At 57.3% G+C, this 21,153-nt stretch overlaps 2 protein-coding genes across 14 annotated transcripts in view; one reads left to right on the top strand and one right to left on the bottom strand.

Moving 5' to 3' along the window:
- The first annotated feature begins 595 nt into the window (after window positions 1-595).
- Window positions 596-16,403, top strand: FAN1 (FANCD2 and FANCI associated nuclease 1). Of its 11 annotated transcripts, none has more exons than XR_013959708.1 (14): window positions 596-634; window positions 1,060-2,454; window positions 4,721-4,861; window positions 6,149-6,353; window positions 7,301-7,534; window positions 9,021-9,152; window positions 10,361-10,469; window positions 11,401-11,520; window positions 12,734-12,898; window positions 13,329-13,479; window positions 14,077-14,320; window positions 14,705-14,899; window positions 15,374-15,502; window positions 16,147-16,403. XR_013959708.1 is itself a non-coding variant. In XM_080651804.1 (14 exons), exons 2-14 carry the CDS (start codon window positions 1,218-1,220, stop codon window positions 16,170-16,172), a joined length of 2,904 nt encoding a protein of 967 aa, XP_080507930.1. In that variant the 5' UTR covers window positions 607-634; window positions 1,060-1,217; the 3' UTR covers window positions 16,173-16,403. The 11 variants fall into 11 exon arrangements, 8 of the variants coding, with proteins under 8 accessions (XP_080507930.1, XP_080507927.1, XP_080507925.1 ...); XM_080651804.1 differs by having other exon boundaries at window positions 607-634; window positions 14,217-14,320; window positions 14,749-14,899; XM_080651801.1 differs by having other exon boundaries at window positions 607-634; window positions 14,217-14,320.
- Window positions 16,404-17,742: 1,339 nt separating this feature from the next.
- The window catches only part of MTMR10 (myotubularin related protein 10), a 29,084-nt gene continuing 25,673 nt past the window's right edge, over window positions 17,743-21,153 (bottom strand). For all 3 annotated transcript variants that reach the window (XM_080651806.1, XM_080651808.1, XM_080651807.1), the window contains one exon: window positions 17,743-20,685. In XM_080651806.1, coding sequence (XP_080507932.1) covers window positions 20,089-20,685 — 597 coding nt within the window. In that variant the 3' untranslated portion in view covers window positions 17,743-20,088. The remainder of the gene's footprint in view (window positions 20,686-21,153) is intronic.

Genomic DNA, 21,153 nt, shown 5'->3' with positions numbered 1-21,153 from the left:
GGACGCGCCCCGCCCATCGGGCACGGAGTAGCTGTCTCCGTTACCAGATCGGTTATCTGAGAGAGGTCATAGTCGCCTAACTTCCAGTACAGCATGTTGTTACCAGGGTTCTGTTTCGTTATTAGCTATTGTCAATCTCTTATAAATGAAACTCAGTCATCCGGTTGTATTTGTAGGAAAGTCTACGCAGGGTTCGGCACTATCCGCGGTTTCAGCCATCCGCCTGGGGCTTGGGACGTACCCCAGGAATAAGGGGGGGGGGGGGCGCTGTACTGACCGGCTACATTGTATCATTCCTTTGCGCTTGAGGTTACATCTCCTGGAATGGGAAAGCCCAGCAGAGCCGGGTGAGTGGCGCCCATCTCTGTCTCATCCCAGGAACTCGCTTCACTTTCACACCGACTGCTCCCCCAACAAGCAGCCTGCGCCCCGATCGGGAAAGGGGTTCCTTCGGAGCGCACGCACGTTCAGCCTCCTCCGGGCTCCACAGCCCTCTGCTCCCGGGATGGAGGGAAGCCTTCCAGGAGGAGGGGAGGGATCGATCACTCGGGCCTCCGCTGGGCGAGCCTGTGCGCGCCGAGACGCGGGGATCGACTGGTTGTGCCTGGGCGCGGCGCGCAGAGCCCCGTGGGAGGTGCGGGCCGCCGGGACCCGGGGGCGCGGGGGCGCAGGGGGCGCGGCGGGGCCGGCCTCGGAGGGAGGAAGGGAGGCCGGCGGAAGCGTGCGAGGCCCCCGCGCGGTGGCGAAGCCCCAGGCGTGCACCCAGGTGCGCGGACGCGGCCCTCGAGGAAGGAAGGGCCGGGCTCAGGCCGCGCCCGGGGTCCAAGCCGGAGGGACCCGGGCCGTCCTCTCTCCCGGAGACAGTTACCGACGCCTTGGTTTTCAGAAGGGGTCGGGTGTGGTCACATCGTCCCTTTTTAAAAACCTAATTGGGGGGCTCAAAGCGAGCGAGGTCCGGGGGGGGGGGTCCCCCGAGCCCCGTCCGTCCCAGGCTGGTCCTCAGCGATGCCCGGTGCGTGCTTTGGGGCCGCTCTGAGCCGCACGTGCCTTACTTTGCAGGAGGGAAGCTGCTGAGCGAATAGTATGAAGCCCCACGGAAGCCCGCCTTTTCCTCTGTGCAGCCAGGCCAGGTCCAGGGAAACCACTGCTCCCCTCGCCCAGGGACCTCCTTTGCTTTGCTGCCTGACACCCCCTCCCCGGGTCCCCCGGTCCTCGTGATGCCCGGAGGGAACTCGCCCGCGAGGAAAAGGCCCCGTAGAAGTCTGTCAAGCAGCAGAACGAAAAAAAATGAATCCAAGTCCATTGTCTTGTGTTTCAACAATGCTCCACCTGCCAGACTGGCCTGCCCCGTGTGTCGTCAGCTGGTGCCCCGCTACGACTTAAACCGGCACCTTGATGACCTGTGTGCTCACCACGATGACCTGGCTCCAGGGGCCCCCGGGCCGGGCGGCGTCACGAGTTCAAACGTGGCCCCTGTAGAAGTAACCGGTACTGCCGCGGGGGGACCACCGGAGAAGTCACCATCCAAGACAAACTCAAGCCCCGACCAAAGCGACTCGGCAACGAGGGGCGTCGAGAAGCGGACCAGCCCCTACTTTAAAGGCAGCGGGGACGGCGTGGGCCAAAGCCGAGGCGCTGAGCTGACATCTCGGGACGTCCGAGTCGTTCCTTTGGGCAGCCTGGCGTCTAAGTTATCCAGAAGATGCGTGCAGGCGAGAGGAGCCGTGGAGAAGAAGGAGGCCGTGGCCGGTCACCCTGCCCCGCGAGCCCCCGCGGCCGCGGTCAGGATGGTGGAGAGCCCTGCGGAGGCGGAGGACGAGGATGGGGGTGCGGGGAGCAATTCCCAAAAGGAAAACATGCTTTCCTGTGACTCTCTTCCGGAGCCGGACACCGTCGAAGGCGCCGCTTTAACGGCAGCTGCGACCCCAAAGCCTCCCCAGGACCGGGGGCGGCCCACCCTTGCTCCCGCCTTCCCAGATAACGCGCCCGTGTCAGCGCCCCAACGAACCCCATCCTCTCCCGGGGACCGTCGGGCGAAGCAGGAGGCCGTGGAACAAGGTGATGGCGAAGGTGCCCGAACGCGTGAGGCGGGTCTCGGCGAAGAAGTCGGGGTGACGGAGGCTCGGCAATCTGAAACGCAGCTGCCCCACCAGGAGGCTCAACCTCGCAGTTCTCCGCACGACGCTCCCGGGTGGAGGGACTTCCAGAAAGTCCCTCTGGAAGGTGACGGCGGCGGCTTAGAGGAGGAAACGGCTCGCGGGGTCCCTTCGGGGCCGGGGTGGAGCCGTGGCGTTCCTGGTGAGGCAGCCCCGGAGCCGGCGCCGCCGCCCCGCCACCCTTACTACCTCCGCAGCTTCCTGGCGGTGCTGGGAGCCGTCTTTGAGAATGAGGACGACAGGATGCTCTTCGATGAGCAGGAGAAGGGGATGGTCACTAAATTCCATCAGCTCTCAGGTAGCGTAAGCACGTGCTTCCTCCGGGGTTTCGTCTCCCGTTTGCTGGCCGGACCCGGGCCGTGACGTGACCAGCAGCAGTCCAGCGGCCACAAGGAGTCAGTGTGGTTTTGAGAATCAACCGGGGCGGGCTCGGAGGAACCAGCCTTCTGATGGCTTCCTCTAGGGAAGGATATGTATGGAGAAGAGGCGACATTTTTGTGCCCTGTAATGTCTGTGCCTGTAGGATCCTGCCTTTACGTGTATACGGCAGGTCCTCCGATGATGTTGTGTGTTAACATATTTATATTGACTTCAGAGAGGAAGGGAGAGGGGGATAGAGAGAGAGAGAGAAACATCCATGATGAGAGAGAATCATGGACCGGCTGCCTCCTGCACGCCCCACACTGGGGGATCGAGCCTGCAACCTGGGCACCTGACCGGGAATCGGACCGTGACCAGGATCCTGGTTCATAGGTTGATGCTCAACCGCTGAGTCACACCGGCCAGGCTCCAATAATGTTTTATTCATCATCTTTTCTTTCTTTCTTTCTTTCTTTCTTTCTTTCTTTCTTTCTTTCTTTCTTTCTTCCTTTCTTTCTTTCTTTCTTTCTTAATATTTTATTGATTTTTTACAGAGAGGAAGGGAGAGGGACAGAGAGTTAGAAACATCGATGAGAATCAGCTGCCTCCTGCACACCTCCCACTGGGGACGTGCCCGCAACCAAGGTACGTGCCCCCGACCGGAATCGAACCTGGGACCTTTCAGTCCGCAGGCCAACGCTCTATCCACTGAGCCAAACCGGTTTCGGCTGTTCATCATCTTTTCATTGTAATACTGATGAGAGGCCATAGGAACCAAACTCTCATGTATACCAGTTATCCTGCGGTGACATTGGTTGTGTTACGCTCTCCCCTTAAAGTCGCAGAATTTATTGATGGTATTGACAGGTGGCAAACGGCCTTTTCTGGGTTAAAAAGGAACAGTGACAGGGCGCCTTCGCACAGCGCCCTTGGCATTCTGAGCCGTCACTCGGGCCAAGGCGGGCTGTTCTGTTCCTGCACAGCCTCTCCTCAGAAACGAAAGCAGAAGGAAAGAGCAGGAAAGAGCAGACTTTCCCCCCAGCCGTATTTTAGGCTCCTGGACTCCGCCTCTCAAAGTCTGGGCGTGGAGGAAATGGAAGCGTCCAAGCTAAATGGGTCCATTTGAAAATATGAGTCTGCCTCGGCTCCTTGGCAGCCGGCGGTGGCTCTAGGCCAGAGGTCCAGGTTTGCAACAAGAGCCGCCCTTGTGACAGCCTCACTGTTTACCCAGAGGGCCGAGGTGGAACCAGAGTCCCCCCCGAGGCAGGAACAGCTTGTGAGCAGGCCACGCTGACCTTGGGTGCTACGTAGTCAGGTCTGACTTCTCTTAGCTGTTCAAAAACCCGGAGCGTTACTACTCATGTTAAAGTGAAAGGTTTTTGTTTTATTATTTTTAAAATGTATTTTATTGATTTTTTACAGAGAGGAAGGGAGAGGGAGAGAGAGTTAGAAACATGGATGAGAGAGAAACATCCATCAGCTGCCTCCTGCACACCTCCCACTGGGGATGTGCCCGCAACCAAGGTACATGCCCTTGACCGGAATCGAACCCGGGACCCTTGAGTCCGCAGGCCGACACTCTATCCACTGAGCCACACCGGTGAGGGCGAAAGGTTTTTGTTTTAAATTCACACAGTGGCATTATTAAGGAATTCCTTTTGTTGTTGTTAATCCTCACGTAAGGATATTTTTCCCATTATTTTTTAAAGGAGAGTGGAAGGGAGAGAGAGAAACATCGATGTGAGAGGGACACATCAATTGGTTGCCTCCTGCATGTGCTCCCCCTGGAAATCAAGCCGCCAACCCTTCGGTGTGCGGGCCGCTGCGCTAACCACTGAGCAACACACTCGCCAGGGCCACCCCCTCCCTCTTGTGGGAGAGAACATGAAGTCTCAGGAGGGTACCACACAACCCACAAGTGGCAGAACGGGCCCCGGGCTTTCCATCTGGGCATCTCCCCGTCCCCGGGGGGGGCAAGCACACAAGCAAGGAGACATTCCCCCCTGGGGCCTTTCTGTCTCAAACACGTTCCATCTTCCACAGGAAGAAAAGACTCCCGGGGGGGAGATCAGTTGAGGAGGCACATAGGTATTTCTAGCAGCGTATCTGTTACCTCGGTTTTAAAAAGTAAATGATAAACCCGTGCTTCGTTTTGGAGACGAAAGGTAACACATTTGCCCCTCTTTTCCGTCACCTGCTTGCAGATAGTGGTCAGAAGTTATACGTCAGACTTTTCCAACGTAAGTTCAGCTGGATTAAGAGGCATAAGTTGGAATATGAAGAGATCGCCCCCGACTTAGCGCCTGTGGTTGGAGAACTGGAGCGAGCCGGCTTTCTGCAGACAGGTACGATCCATCCAAGGAAACGTAAGATGGAAACAGGACACGAGGAATTGCATTTCTCTGCCTTCAGGGTAATGAGAGAGAGTCTGCACTCGTTTTCTTTTTTGTTGTTGCTAATCCTCACACAGGGATATTCTTCCCATTGACTTTTAGAGAGATTGGAAGGGAGGGAGGGAGGGAGGGGGGGAGAGAGAAGCATTGATGTGAGAGAGGCACATCGATCGGTTGCCTCCTGCATGTACCCGACCTGGGGCCGGGGATCCAACCTGCAACCCAGAGAGATACATGCCCTTGGCCAGGAATCGAACCTGCAACCCTTCTGTGTGCGGGCCAACGCTCTAACCCAGACGTCCTCAAACTACGGCCCGCGGGCCACATGCAGCCCGCCGAGGACATGGATCCGGCCCGCCGGGGGCCGCTGCCTGTCCTGCTTAGCAGCCGACGCGTTCCGGGCCCGCAGTGCGCATAGGAATTTGTTCATAGTTGTTTTTTTAAACTATAGTCCGGCCCTCCAACGGTCCGAGGGACAGTGAACTGGTCCCCTGTTTAAAAAGTTTGAGGACCCCTGCTCTAACCACTGAGCACATCAGCCAGGGCAGATCTCTGGCTGTTCCTTTCTAGTGAGAAGTAGGTCTGTCATACCTTCTCTGAGTCCTCTATTTTCCAAACCCGAGATAACTGGTTGGGCAAACTGACATTTCTACAGTGAATTCCGTTTCACGTGCACCTAACTACGCTTCCTTAGAGCAAATGACGCGAGAACATGCTACGTATGACTCTTTTTTTTTTTTTTTTAATATATTTTTATTGATTTTTTTACAGAGAGGAAAGGAGAGGGATAGAGAGTTAGAAACATCGACGAGAGAGAAACATCAATCAGCTGCCTCCTGCACACCCCCTACTGGGGATGTGCCCGCAACCAAGGTACATGCCCTTGACCGGAATCGAACCTGGGACCCTTCAGTCCGCAGGCCGACGCTCTATCCACTGAGCCAAACCGGTTAGGACTACATATGACTCTTTAAAACTTCCCTTTTTTAGCCAAAACCGGTGTGGCTCAGTGGATAGAACATCGGCCTGCAGACTGAAAGGTCCCAGGTTCGATTCTGGTCAAGGGCATGTACCTTGGTTGCGGGCACATCCCCAGTAGGAGGTGGGCAGGAGGCAGCTGATCGATGTTTCTCTCACATCAGTGTTTCGAACTCTCTATCCCTCTCCCTTCCTCTCTGTACAAAAATCAATAAAATATATTTTTTTAAAAAAACTTCCCTTTTTTAAAAACCGTTTCAGAATCCGAGTTGCAAGAACTCCCCGAAGTGCTTGAACTGCTTTCCGCTCCCGAACTGAGGACCCTGGCGAAGACCTTCCACCTGGGCCACCCCAGTGGGCAAAGGCAGCATCTGGTCGAGGCCCTGCTCAAACTGGCCCGGCAGCCCGCCGTCTGCACCTGGGGCAAGAAGGACCCGCCCGGAGTCGGGACGGTGATCTTGAGAAGGTCTGGCTGGCTCCTGTCCCCGTGAAAGCATTTAAAAAGACCGGTCGCGCCCGTTAACGTGTCGTAGACAGCACCTGCCTTTGGACTGGAATCGCTGATTTCACGTGCAGTGCGGCTGGGGAGGGAGGAGAGCCCTCGTTCATCCCGCGAGCCTGGGTTCCTCCGTGGTTCGTTACTCGTAATCCCTGTGTCACCATCCTAATGTCTGTGACCACGGAGAATCTGGAGGCGAGAGAATACAGGCGACAGGCCTCTGCTAAATCCCAGTATTTTTTATTCAAGAAAAATGCAGTTCTAACTGCTGTTCTCGCGGGATGTAAGAGTAAACTAGTCAGTCAATTTTTTTACCGAGGGGGGACTCTCCATTAAGCATAATGCTTAGTCTAAACCAGTGGTCGGCAAACTCATTCGTCCACAGAGCCAAATATCAACAGGACAACGATGGACATTTCTTTGGAGAGCCACATTTTTTAAACTTAAACTTCTCCTAACGCCACTTCTTCAACGTAGACTCGCCCAGGCCATGGTATTCTGTGGAAGAGCCACACTCAAAGGGGCCAAAGAGCCGCATGTGGCTCGCGAGCCACCGTTTGCCGACCACTGGTCTAAACTGTCCCTGGAGTCACAAGTGAGAATCGCTAATGTCAAACGGGCCATACTTTCACGCGTTTTCCTGCTAGTTCACACATTCCCGACCAGCGTCAGCCCCAGAGGCCTCTCCTGGAGCCCCCGGTGCGAGAAACCACTGGGAAAGGAAATGTCGCTGAGGCCTCCCCGAGGCCCTGGGGGGCTCTGGGCCCCAGAGAGGCGAAGACAAGCCCCAGGGTCACACAGCAGGAGGGTGGGTTGCCTGGAGGCTGAGAACAGCGAGACACCCCCCCGCCCCGCCCCCAGCTCTGTTGTATCTGAAGATCACCTGATACCCGGTGTCATCCTCTGTGTCTCAGAGCCAAGGACCTGGCCGGCCCGTCGCTGAGAGTGTGCCGAGGCCCCCGGGCCGTGTTCTCCCGGGCCCTGCTGCTCTTCTCCTTGACCGACTCCCCGGAAGAGGAGGACGCCGCCTGTGGGGGGCAGGGCCAGCTCTCCGCGGTGCTGCTGGTCAACCTGGGCCGCGTGGCCTTCCCTCAGTACACGGTCAGCCGGCACGCCCGGGTCTTCCAGGACAGAGACGACCTCCTCAGGTCAGAGCTGGGTGCTTCGCCCTCACGCAAGTTACCTCCCTCCTCCGCCGGCCGCGCCGCCAGCCCGCGTTCACAGTGTATACGTCCCTAAGACTCTGCAGAGACTGTAGCCATGTGCTTAGCCCGGCCCGTGTGGCTGAGGTGGTTGAGTGCCAATCTAGGAGCCGGGAGGTCACGGTTCAGTTCCCAGTCAGGGCTGCAGGCTTGATCCCTAGTAGGGGCATGCAGGAGGCAGCTGATGGATGTTTCTTTCTCTCCCTCTCTTTTCCTCTCTGAAATCAATAACATATTGATATAACATATATATATACACACACATACACACTGAGTGGCCAGATTATTATGATCTCTGAACACATAGTAATCTGGCCACTCAGTGTACGTATATATATATTAGAGGCCCAATGCATGAATTCGTGCATGGGTGGGGTCCGGCCAGCCTGGCCAGGGGGAGGGGACATGGGCGGTTGGCCGGCCTGCCTGCTGGTCGAACTCCTGGTCGAGGGGACAATTTGCGTATTAGCCTTTTATTCTATAGGATATACACTGAGTGGCCAGATTATTATGCGTTCAGAGATCATCATCATCTGGCCACTCAGTGTATGTGAGTGTGTGTGTGTGTGTGTGTGTGTGTGTGTATTTTTTAAAGAAATGTGCTTAGATTACAGTTGCCAAAACCAGGGAGTTTTGGTTAGAGCTGCAGACGTGCCCCCGTCCCCTGGCAGGGAGCATTTTTAAAAACGTAGACATTGGAACAAACCTGCCTTGTGACTGTTGTTGGCATAAACGAAGCAGAAGGTGAATGCCCTCCTGGTAATCAGGCTTCAGACAAAGCTGATTCCGACTTAGGTGCTTATACTAGACGTGGGCCCGTGGCAGATAGGAATTCCCGGGGTCTGCTTTGGTCCGTGGGTTTAGGGGACTTTTGTTTTTTAAAAAAAATATATTTCTTTATTGATTTCAGAGAGGAAGGGAGAAGGAGAGAGATAGAAACATCAACGATGAGAGAGAATCATTGAGCGGCCGCCTCCTGCACGCCCCCTCCTGGGGATCAAGCCCGCAACCCAGGCATGTGCCCTTGGCCGGAATCGAACCCGGAACCCTTCAGTCTGCAGGCTGACGCTCTACCCACTGAGCCAAACTGGCCAGGGCGGGGACATTTGGTTTGACTGGCAAGAGCAGGTCTCCAGGCTGCCCCGTGTCCTCTGAGTGACAGAGGCCCATCAGGGTGGCATTCAGACGATGGAACAGGTTACGTCACCGCGTGGTGTGAATCCTGTTCTCTTTCCAGTCCCCTGTATTCGTTTAGGCCGCTCCTGGGAAGCGACAGGTTCAATGATTACTGGAATAAAACTTAAATCCTTTCCATTCTTTTTAAAGACACCCGTTTGCCCTTCTGAATTGGGTCCAGTGGGAGGAGGTGCCAGTGTTCCCCGTGAATGCTCATTCGCATCTGAAACGGAGATGGCGTGGGGTCTTCCCCCAGGTACGCAGCCGCCGCCCACACGCTGAGTGACGTTTCCGCCGCAATGGCCGCCGGGAACTGGAAGGAAGCTAACGCGCTCTGTCAAGGCGCCCGGAGGGACTGGGAGGAGCTGAAACACCACCCTTCCCTGAGGTGAGGTCTGGGGTTTCTCGCACGTGCCCGTCGGAAGGTACTCACTGACCGGGTTGTTCCTGCCACGTGGGGTGATGTTCTTCTTGAAGAACCTTCTGCTTCTGTTCTGTGGTCAGACCTGCTGTGGAGGTGCCCTTCCCAGTTGCTCGGCCCAGAACCCATAGAAGGAGAGGTCTGTGAGTTTGGGGGGTTTCCTGTGATGCAGATCCCTGTGCAACACACATTCATGTGAGCACACGGGCCGGGCGGGAGGGGGCTGTCGGTGGCCATCCCCGGGGTGCCGGCTTCCCCAAGTATTGCTCAGCTGACCTCAGTGTGCACGGAACCCAGCGGACAGATGTCGTGGGAAGCCCCGTGTGCCACACCTGTTCTCTCAAAGGAAATTCAAACATGGGTTATTCTGAGAAAGAAAACTGTATTGGCCCGGCCGGTGTGGCTCAGGGGTTGAGCATCCATCTATGAACGAGGAGGTCACGATTTGATTCCCAGTCAGGGCACGTGCCTGGGTTTCGGGCTCCATCCGCAGTAGGGGGCGTGCAGGAGGCAGCCGATCATGATTTTCTCTCATCATTGATGTTTCTATCTCTCTTTCCCTCTCCCTTCCTCTCTGAAATATATATATATATATAAAAATAAAATAGAGAAATATGCTAATTAACCGGGATGCCGTAACGGGCCGACCAGACAGGAGGAGGTTGCGTATGCAGCATCTGGGGTGGGGCGGCAGGGGGCCTCCACGCACCTGTGCTGGGGGAGGGCCTGATCAGCAGCGGCCGCTGCTGCTTCAAGGGCTGGAGAGGGAGGCAGGGCCGGACCGGCAACTCAAGGGTGGGTGGTGCCACGCAATTTCAAATCGTGCGCTGGGCTCCTGGTATATATATAGAAACTGAATTGAACATTTTCTTCCAAATTTCAGGGTCACAGCACACGATCCTTTATTCTTATTTTTATTTATTCACTTTAGAGAGCGAGGAAGGCAGAGAGAGAGGGAGAGAGAAACACTGACGTGAGAGCGGCACATTGCCTGCCTGCCTGCCTCCCGCTCGCCCCTCCTGGGGGTGGAGCTGGAGAGCCAGGCACTGCACCCCGGCCACAGTATCGCGAGTAAACCTTTTCCTGAAAGACACGTGTTCAGCCCGCTGTGTGAGCTTCTGCCCGTCTCCCAGCAAAGGGACCGGTTACCAAGCCACGGTGCCCGTTGCCCGCAGGCGCCACGAGGACCTGCCGCTCTTCCTGCGCTGCTTCACCGTCGGGTGGGTGTACACCAGGATCCTGTCTCGGGCCGTGGAGATCTTGCAGCGACTCCACCTGTACGAGGTGAGAACACGGACTTCCGCCCGGCTTTTGGGGACGTGTCCGCGGCGAGCTGCGGAGGGCATTTCCCACGGACACGCGTGTGGGCGGCCTGGGGCTCCTGGGCCAGTGGGAACGTGGCGGGGTGGCCAGCTGTTTCGCGCGTTGACGAGCGTGCCCCGGTCCGGCCGGAGGGTCACGCAGAGCCCCTGTGGCACCGGGGAGGTCTCCAGCAAGCTCGGAGGGGGGCCCCCGCCTCTGCTGTGTCTCCCGGACAGCTGTCGGGGACCGTCTGGATGTGACTGAGTCACAGATCTGAAACACGGTCGTGTCCTTCGTTATGCCAAGCCGCGTGCGATGGCTCAAGGTGACTTCCGTCACGTTTGGCATCCTGTACTGGAAAAGGGCGTTTCTCAGAGGTTGTGCCAAAGCTGGGTTCCTGACCTGAGTCCCGGAATCCCAGGAGGATCTGTGGCAGGGGCTCTGGGGAGTCTGTGGACCCCACACTTCTTGTGTGTATGTGGGGCTCGTGCATTTTTCGGAGGGGAGTCGGGACGTTTCGAAGAGATCCATGAACCACACAGAATTAGCATAATGCCGGAACAATCTGTGTACGTTTAGACCCAAGTCTCCCTGCTGGGGGATCCTGCCCGCCCCAAACTCCTCCCAGCGTGACCTGCTGGGTTCCAGGAATCGGGTGGGATCGCACCCGACCAGGGCTCGCTGCCTGGAACGGATCCCGTGTGGCCCCGCCGGTGACTTGCGTGCAGCCATGTCGTGCAGTGCTCACAGGCGGCAGGGGACCGGGTGGAAAGAGGGGAGCCTCGGGGAGCTCGGGCCACTCCGGGGCGACCTCGGCCTCCTTGCAGGATGGAGCCAGGCTCAGTGCACATCCGTTGCCGGCCTTGTTTGCTTCTGGTGCGCGTCTAACGAGCGTCCTTTGTGGTCCCAACAGGAAGCAGTCCGGGAACTGGAGGACCTTTTGTCCCAGAACGTCTATTGTCCCGACAGCAGAGGCCGGTGGTGGGACCGGCTGGCTCTCAACCTCCACCAGCACTTGAAACGCCTCGAACCGGTACTCAGTCACTAGACGGGATAGCCAACAACTAACACCTTAAAATGTATTAGGACATTAGTGTTTAAAAATACTTTATATTGAATTGGTATTTTTATTGATTTCAGAGAGGAAGGGAGAGAGAGAGAGGAACATCCGTGATGAGAGAGAATCACTGATCAGCTGCCTCCTGCCCGCCCCCCACTGGGGATGGAGCCCGCAACCCGGGCCTGTGCCTGACCAGGAATCGAACTGTGACCTCTTGGTTCATGGGTGATGCTCAATCACTGAGCCACACCGGCCAGGCAGGACATCCTTTTTTTTTTTTTTAATCTTTATTGTTGAAAGTATTGCCTATGTCCCCCCTTTTCCATTGACCCCTTCTAGCCCGCCCCCGGCACTGGACACTCATTTTTTAAACCTTTGTCCGAAAGAACAAGGTCGCTAACCCAAGCATGACAACGAAGGGAGCGGGGCTGGCAGTGGGACCTGTGCTGGGATTTCGGGTTAATCAGGGGCCAGGAGAGCTGGAGGCCTCCGCCCTCAGCAGGCGCTTTCTGCTTGGAAACGGGGGTTTGTTCCTCGGCTGCACGGGGCCTCCAGGAGCTGGGAGTCTGTGCGAGCACTGCATGAACAGCTGCCTCTGGGGAGCAGCGGGCTTCGCCTCCGAGCAGGCCGCCTTCTCTTCCGGGCGCGGGCGTTCCTGGCGGGGAGCTTGGACGTGGAGGGACCTTCTGCGCCAAGCAGCGTGGGGCCTCCGAGGGCGGCGGCAGCGGCGCCCCTGCCCGGTGGCAACAGTGGCCCTTTGTGTGGCTGCCCGAGCCCTGCCCGCCTCCATGCCAGCCTGGCCTTGGCCATGAATGGAGGGCTGGGCCCCCGGGAGCTCTTGCGTCTCCCGGCAGCACATGAAGTGAGTCAGGGTGCCATGGGGTGGAAAGACTGGCCCTGGGCATGGAGACAGGATGGAGCGTTTCCACTGCCTCCGGCTGCAGAGGCGCCTTGTGGCTAAGAGCGTCGGGGGGGGGGGGGGGGGAAGCTGTTTTCTCTCCGGGAAGAGGCGCGGTGCTTCTGTACCCCTCGGTGGCCACTCAGCCAAACGAGCAGCAGACAGCACCTGCCAGCCCACAGGCCCCGGGGAGGGAGGCTGTGCTGAGGCTGCTGCTGCTCTCATTGTAACAGAGGTTCAGGCGTTGACAGCTGTCCCCCGCCCCCTCCGGGACCCTGTTCGTTCTAGGCTATCAAGTGCATCGCAGAAGGGCTGGCAGACCCCGAGGTGAGGACGGGGCATCGCCTTTCGCTGTATCAGAGAGCCGTGCGCCTGAGGGCGTCGCCCAGCTGTAGGAGGTACCGGCACCTCCTCCAGCAGCTGCCGGAAGTCACCGTGCAGGACGTGAAGCACGTGAGTCCCCGTCCTGGGGGTCTTCCCCAGTGAAGGCAGCCAGGAACCATTCGGGTGTCCCCGTCTCGTAGACTTAGGCGACTGGCGCGCAGTGGACAGGGGTGAGGCCACCGCTCCGTCCTCACCCGTCCTCCTGCCTCGGGCCGGGCTGGCTGGCAGGCTTGCTCAGGCCCTGGGTCGAGCGACTTTCTAGAAATCTCCGGGGTCAGAAGCTCACAGCCTTTGCCGGTGTCACCTTCTCGGTCAGGGCGCCGGGAGAGCAGCTCTGGGCCCACATCTCCCCCGGGCCGAGGCAGTGACCTGGCAGGTGCCACCGTGGGGGTCACCCGGCCTCAGAATGGGTGGCTTGGGGGGCGTGTGGGGCTGGGGGTCCCCAGGTTTGCACCCTGCAGCTGCAGGGAGGCTCATGGCCGTTCTGTCGCCGTCTCAGGTGACCATCACGGGCCGGCTGTGCCCGCAGCTCGGGATGGGCAAGTCCGTGTTTGTGGTGGAGGCCGGGGGGCCCGCCGCCCCTGCCACAGTCCTGTGCTCCGTGGAGGAGCTGGCGCTGGACTATTACAGACGCAGCGGCTTCGACCAAGGTAACACGCACAGCCTCTCTCCTGGCCTCCGGTCACCGTGACGTCAGCTGTCGCCCACCACCTGTCGCCGCCGCCAACAGGCAGGCCTTGGGTCAGGCTGAAGGACAGATATGACCTGGGGTGGCAGCTCAGGGCACCAGAGAAGGTGTAGAAAGAGCAGGGACTTGCATTCCTTGTAGAGTGAGCTCGCTCCTCCCAGGTGAGGCGGGGCATCGGTCAGTGACCAGCAGAGCTTTCTCCGTCTCCCTTTCCAAGAAGTGGGTGGCATCACCCCACTGCTCCGCGGCACTGCACTTTGAGAACCACTTCTTTACGGCTCTGACGTGTGCATGCGACTTTCCCAGGGTTACTGAGACTCGCCTTGGCTCCCGCGGGTAAGCCACAGAATATAATGAGCCCAGCCGGCGTGGCTCAGTGGCTGAGCGTCGACCTAGGAACCAGGAGGTCAATTCGATTCCCGGTCAGGGCACAGGCCCGGGTTGTGGGCTCGATCCCGTGTGGGGCGTGCAGGAGGCAGCCCATCAATGCTTCTCTCTCATCATTGCTGTTTCTCTCTCCCTCCCCTTCCTCTCTGACATCAATACAACTGAAAAAAAGAAAAGCGGGAACGGCATGAAAGTGGCATCTGAATCCGAGATGGCTCTGTGGTTCCCTTAGAGTCGAGGAGGCAGGTGATGGTGGTGGTTTTTCAGCCCAGAGGACAACACGGGTCTGTCTTGTGTGTGTGGCTTCCTCAGGGATTCACGGGGAAGGCTCCACCTTCATCACGCTGTTCGGCCTCCTCCTGTGGGACGTCATCTTCATGGACGGGATCGCGGACGTCTTCCGAAACGCCTACCAGGTAGCGGTCCAGCTCTAGCCCGGGGTGCCCTCTGGGTGAGCAGACGCGTCTGCACGCCCGTGATTCACGCCCGCCTGGGCCCGGTGTCGGCGGCCACCGAAACGGCCTGTTTCGTCTCCGGTCGTGGTGCTCACTCCAGTCAAGTGTGAAACTCGAAGCCTAGTGTCCCTCAGCGTCCCATTAGAAACAGTAGTGGGTCTGCCGCCTCCACCTTCCTGAGCCCCTCAGGGTCCAGGGGTGCGCCAGGTGCCGTCCCAGGTGCTGCGTCGCCTGTGCCCAGAGTCCCATGTTGTTTGCATGCCTCGTGAGAAAAAGAACGCGCCGGCTTCGCCCGTGTCCGGATGTCACGCGTGAAATGGTCTCTGATGCGTCGGTTCTCACCAGGCATTCCCGCTGGACTTGTGTACAGACAGCTTCTTTGCCAGCAGGCGGCCGGCCATCGAGGCCAGGCTGCAGCTGATCCACGCGGCCCCCGCGGAGCACCTGCGAGCCTGGGTGGCGGCCACGTGGCAGGCCCAGGAAGGCAGAGCGGCGTCCGTCGTCAGCTGGGACCGCTTCACTTCTCTGCAGCAAGCTCAGGTGAAAGTCTGCACGCAAGACACACATACACACGGATGTGTATATGTGTGCTTGCATGCATGTATCTGTATACACACATGCATATGTGCATGTGTGTATAGGATAGTATCCCAGCCCCGATGCCACAGTTATCAATGGGGACATGTCAGGACACCAAGCCCCGGTTATGCCTTCTCCCTGAGTTGACAGCTTCCCTTTGTCTGACCTTTGGCCCCGGCAGTGAGGACGCAGTCCCTGTGGCTGCTGGCCTCTGCAGGGCATCGCTGTCATATTCCAAATGGCTTCCTCACTGCTCCCAGGATTTTCCCGGCGGACAGAGGATGGTAATTGACAGAGGAAAGCTGACTTCGCAGAGCTGCTGGGGGATTTCCACCAGTGGGGTTCCACCGAGTCCTCCCGTCTCGGGATCACTGGGGGGACTCCAGGGCCTGGGGCACCGGGGAGGGGCTGCTGACCCATGTGTTCTGTGTTCAGGACCTCGTTTCCTGCCTGGGCGGCCCCATCCTCAGCGGGGTGTGCCGGCGCCTGGCCGAGGACTTCCGACACTGCCGGGGCGGCCTCCCCGACCTGGTGGTGTGGAGCTCCCGAGATCATCGCTTCAAGGTCAGTGGAGCCAGAATGGAAGGTCGTATCTGTAACTCGATTAGCGGCTTCATCCAAGGCCACAATCGAGCCTTTTCTCGCCTGGCTGTTGGCCGGACTGAATCCCTAGAGAACTCCTGGACTGAGGGCCAGGGCTCCTCGGTGGCGGGTGGTGGAGGCCGCCCGTTCCTTGCGCGTGGGCCTCTCCATGGGGCAGCGTGTGCGCGCACACAGTCAGTCTCTCCCCACCTGGTCCCCCTTCCACCCCATCCGTTGTGCTGTGTTCTATCAGTAGAAGCGCGTCACCAGGGACAGCCCACACTCAAGGGAGACCCCTGGGGGGTGCACACGGGGCCAGGGGGCTGGGGAACTGTGTGAAGCACCTCCTGTGGCGCGGCACCTCCCTTCCTCACAGGTTCGGTTGCCTTCTTGTGAGTTTTGTGACAGAACGAACATTCTGGATACAAGTCCGTTATCGGATATATTTCGCCCCAGCCCATGGCTTGTTTCTTCTTTCTCTCAATACTGTCTTCTTAAGAACAGGGGGTTTTAAATGTCGACGCTGTAGTGGGATGAGCCGTTTAAATACCCAGTGGAAACCACTCCGGCTTGTCTGCTGGCTGTTCGTTTCCGTAGAGACTGATACCTGAAAACTCTGCTTGCAGCTGGTGGAAGTCAAGGGCCCCAATGACCGCCTTTCACATAAGCAGATGGTCTGGCTGGACGAGCTGCAGAGGCTGGGGGCCGACGTCGAGGTCTGCCACGTCGCGGCAGTTGGAGCTAAGAGCAAAGGGCCTTAACTAAGAACTGGGGGGTGGGGTCTCTGGTCACACGCGGGTCTAAGATTCTCAAAAGCATGTGTAATCAATTGCACTTAATTTTGATGTTGGTACTGTCACTAATAAAACTGATGGTAAACTTGGTACTGGCTTGAATACACGCATTGATTCCACACAGCAGGTCTTGAACTTTTGAAAAGATGAAAACCTTGGTGGCCATTTTAGGATTGGAGACATCTAAGTTACAAAAAAAAACACACCAACAAATGAGAGGACTCACAGCTTTTATAAAAGCAGCCCGCACCAGGTCTCCTCCTCGCTTCTCATTACCCAAGAAGGGCGTAGCAGTGGACACTCTGATTTCTTTAGCAGTTAGAACACGGATTCTGAGCAAGCTCCTCAGTACATCGGTCAGTGCTCACTCTTACTCCCTGGGCCTGCGTCGCCAAAGGAGTGTCCGGTCTTTATCAGGGGCAAGTCCCTGTCCGTCCTTCCTGGGGGCAGCCCTCGTGACCGGATGGGGCCGTTTTCTGTGCAGACTGGAACTGAACCCGGGGCCCTTCCGTCTGCAGGCCAGCCCTCTATCCACTGAGCCAAACCAGCTGGGTTCAGACTGGGGAGGTGTAAGGCAGGCGACGTGTCAGACGGCAGCTCAAGAGGCAGTAGTCCTGGGACCACAGGGGAATGTTACTTCCAGCCTTTTAATTTATTAGATGGAATGGCAAGTCAGGCCATGGTCCGTTAATAACCACATGGCCTTCACTCAGCCGGTTCTGAAGTGGCGTTAAACATGTCGGTGATCACAGCTTCAGAAGCAGGAGTGCCGAGTGCATCTCTCTCCCTCTCTCTCATACTCGCACACGCACGCACACACACACGCACACACGCACGCACACGCACACACAGACGGCTGGAAGGAAATGCCTTGGCTTCCTGAGCCACTGCCCTCGCGATGACGCCACACGGACACCAGACCAGCAGTTCTGTGGAGTTTACTCGCGGTCAGAACTCCCCTCACTCCCGCTGTGGAACCAGGCCTCCCTTCCTGCCCCTCTACTTCCCCTCCCGTCAGTCTCCTCTGGGCACAAAGGCGTGAGCTTTCTCGCCGAGTCCAGTTTAGCGGCTTGAGTTACGTGACAGCAGGCCGGCCGCTGAAGGTGGCTCCACGGTGCACGCCCCCCCCCACCCCACCCCCCGTTGGCCCAGGTTAACATACTGCTCTTAAATAAAGTGAGACGTTTTTGGTTTTAAAACTGGTTTCACCACGAAATAACAGTAAGACACTGTACATCTTTAAGTTCCTACCGAGTCCAGGCTGGGTGATGGCGCGGTGCACGGAGCCCCCTGGGACCTGTCGCCCCGTCGGCGCTGCTCCGCGGTGCCCGCAGCGGCGAGGGCCAGGACGTAGGCTGTGACAGTTGTCCTTCGTATCATGCCCAGTGAGCTGTGGCACAATAATCATGACACAACTGTCCAGCAAGATACAATGAAAAACCATCCTTTACATTTGATGATCACACAGAAACACGTTTCCTCTCTGAAACAGTATTAACAGTACCTAGTTGGTTTTTAAGTTACAAATCAAAACATTACTGAAGGAGTTGAAATCAGTGAGTGAAGGAAGACAGTGAGAAGTGAGAATCAGAACCCTCTCCAGAGGTAACAAGTTCACGCTTTGTCATCCTAAGGAAGCAGCTTCATGACAGGAAGAATCAGTCGTGTCCCACGGCAGGGCGTTCGCTGTGTGTCCTACGGGGTGGGGACAGGTTCCCAAAAAGGACTAGGAAGTGTTCAATGGCAATGACGGCTACGGACGTCGACGGAGAAAAGCCCTTTTTCTCTAGGCAACGGACTGGCAGGAACACCGGGTGTGTCCACAAGATGAATCTTCTAAGACAGCGGTCGGCAAACTCATCAGTCCACAGAGCCAAATACCAACAGGACAACGATGGAAATTTCTTTGGAGAGCCACATTTTTTAAACTTGAACTTCTTCTAACGCCACTTCTTCCAAATAGACTCGCCCAGCCCGTGGTATTTTGTGGAAGAGCCACACTCAAGGGGCCAAAGAGCCGCATGTGGCTCGCGAGCCGCAGTTTGCCGACCACTGTTCTAAGACACAGTAGGAACGTCCGTCCCTTTGATTCCAGACACGTTATCTAACAATTTATAAAAGGCAGATAATTCAATAGAAACGGCTATTCGTGACGTATAAAGGTAAAACATACTTTCGAAAAAACCTGTTTTAGAAAAGGACACCAGCGAACCAGACGCTGTGCTATAAAAAATTTATAAAAGCTCAGGACGGCAGTTTTAACGGAGTAACAGCCAAACCTGGAAACACGCACCCTTTAAGCAGAATGAGGTGCTGGGGCCCTGGTGCTGACGTCACCGCCGGCGAGCCGGGCTCTGGCCACTCGGCTTTGGCTCTTGTGCACAATCTCAGAACGAGGGAGCTTCAGACCAACCACCCCTCCGCCCCCCCCTCTGGATACTCTACCAAAAGCCGGGGAGGGGGGTGTGGAGGCCTCTTGCTATTTGATAAAGTGGCAGGATTCCGGTGGCCATTTTTACTTCTCTTGTTCTCTACTCCTAAGCGTTTTACGAACTCTGTCTGAACCCTGGCCGGTGTGGCTCAGTGGACAGAGTGCTGGCCTGCAGACTGAAGGGTCCCGGCTTCACTTCCAGTCAAGGGCACATGCCTGGGTTGCGGGCTCAATCCCCAGTGGGGGGTGTGCAGGAGGCAGCCGATCAGTGCTTCTCTCTCATCACTGATGTTTCGCTCACTCTCTCTCCCTTCCTCTCTGAAATCAAAATTTAAAAAAAAAAAAAAAAGGACTTTGTCTGAGGAGGGACTTTTGTGCAGGTGGCCTGACTCATGACCCCGTTAGTTATTTCCCAGAGGAAGTGTCCATAGGGGACCACACTGGACATACGGAGGGGAAAGCCCTCCTGGGGGTGGGCTCAGTGTGGATGGCCTGGCCCCTCGCCCCAGGCCTGGACCCCACAGACCTGCTGTCCCTGGGGACTTCCGGAGGGACGGAATGTGGCTTTGGGGACTCCTGCCTGTTGGCATGAACTCGGTGTGAAAGCCTGTTTCAATAGGCAGTGGGGTTTGAGATCCCTGACTGCAAAAACAAACCCTGTTTAACTGTGGTACTCACACCTTCCTAACAGCGTCAAAGGCACTTCCAAGTTCCATTATATTATCCACAGCAAATGCTTCTTAAAGTTCACAGTGCATATCGTTTTAAGGCTAGTCCTAAGAAGGTAAGGGCAAACGCACGGTTTTAAGACACAGTGATCTCCGGTCCCAAAGCGATGGAAATACATTACAGTGCTGAGCACTGACCCCCCGGTGAGTTCAACTAGAGACGATAGGAAGTGACCAGAGAGGGACACCACTACCTCCTGACGGCTGCTGGGGGTTAGCGATGCTCCCTGGAAACAGGCCGCACACCAACTTCGTCCTCTCCTGGCCTCTGCGTCTCTGGTTGCTCACCGGAGGGTCAGGCACCCTCCCAGGCGGCGGGAGAGGGGTGTGGACACAACCTGATTCGTGTGGTCACAGTAGTAGGTGTGGGATGCCTGCCTGCAGATCAGCAGTGAGCCGGACCTAGAACAACAGGAAAAGGACATCGAGACCCAGATGAATGCCTATCTCCTAGAAACAGTGAGGGAAGCCAATCAGCACGTTTCCAACGTTAGTGCAAATCTCAACGGTTATTCTTACGCGTAAAGTTATTGGGGCTTCAAACGCCTAGGTTAGCAACTTAATTCAGAGGAAAAGCGTTCCTAGCTCCTCAAAACGTTCACAAAATACTCCTTTTCAGTCTTCGTTCGCCAGTGTCTCCGTGGACAGCCAGATTTTGGCCCCACTTAGAAACTTGCTCAGGGGTGTTCCTGAAATGCTTCGCCTGCAGAGGTTGCCGACGGGGGAGAAGGGAAACGAGGAGGAGAGGAACTCCGGCGTCCCCGAGGTGTCGTGGGGGCTGCGGGCCCGGAAGTACATCCGGCTCTGGTCCAGCTCCGCGTAGCAGGCCTCCAGCGGGCCGGCGCGGTGCTGCCGGAGCGTCCTGCTCAGCACGTCCACCTCGTCGGCCAGCAGCGAGAGCCGGTGGAAGGCGGTGATGAAGCCCCCGCGGTCGATCTGGGCCTCGGGGACCCAGCGGAAGTAGCACAGTTTCCAGAGCTTTATGTGCGTGCCCGACAGATGGGGCAGCAGCACGCCGTGCAGGTCGGCCGGTTTGCAAAGCCACTCGCGGAAGAACTGCTCCAGGCCGCCGGCCTGGCCCTCGGCGTGCGGAGGCGGGTCTGGCCTCACTTGCAAGATCAGCGAGTTCCTCCGTGGGAGTGATTCTGGGTCGCTGAGGAGTCCGTTCTTGAGGGAGGCCGGCATCCCCCGCAGGGTGGAGCTGTAGTTTTTCTGTGCGGGAGAGAGAGGTTAGCATGGGGGCCCGGCTTCCCTTTAGAAAGACAGCCGAGGGCGAGGGCAAGTAAACCCTACCGTGCTCCGCCCTGCACTGCTCATTCCACCCCTCCTCCACCGCGGTGTGCTCTTCCAGGCCTGAGGCCACGAGCCCGCATGGGTGGGAGCTGACAGCCAGCCCTTACTTTGCTTAAGTGCAAATTTCTAAGCTTTCTGGCTTGGAACAAATCCAACCTGGCTGATTCTAGAAGGAACAATAGGCAGAGCGGACGGCTCTCAGGAGCGGGGCCTCCAGGCTCAGAGCTGTGACCTGCTGACTCTCAGACGCTGCCCAGGGCTCCGTGGGCCTCCGGTGCCCAGGAGGAAAGTCAAGTCGGGTAAACAGTGCGTGATCCCGCAAAGCCTGCCCTGCAGACTCGTCCCGGGAGGGAGCGGACTTCTAAGGCCCTGTGTCCCGGACAGGGA

Source organism: Plecotus auritus (assembly GCF_963455305.1).
Source record: "Plecotus auritus genome assembly, chromosome: 15".
NCBI lineage: Eukaryota > Metazoa > Chordata > Mammalia > Chiroptera > Vespertilionidae > Plecotus > Plecotus auritus.
The sequence above is the reverse complement of the archived record's forward strand: the minus strand, read 5'-3'. Positions and strand labels throughout refer to the sequence as shown.

Excerpts from the sequence above, each read along its gene's own strand:
- FAN1 (XM_080651798.1), top strand. The coding sequence starts at position 1,218 with ATGCCCGGAGGGAACTCGCCCGCGAGGAAAAGGCCCCGTAGAAGTCTG. Across the intron at positions 2,455-4,720 it reads TAAATTCCATCAGCTCTCAG|ATAGTGGTCAGAAGTTATAC; the intron begins GTAGCGTAAGCA and ends ACCTGCTTGCAG. Across the intron at positions 13,480-14,216 it reads ACGCAGCGGCTTCGACCAAG|GGATTCACGGGGAAGGCTCC; the intron begins GTAACACGCACA and ends TGGCTTCCTCAG.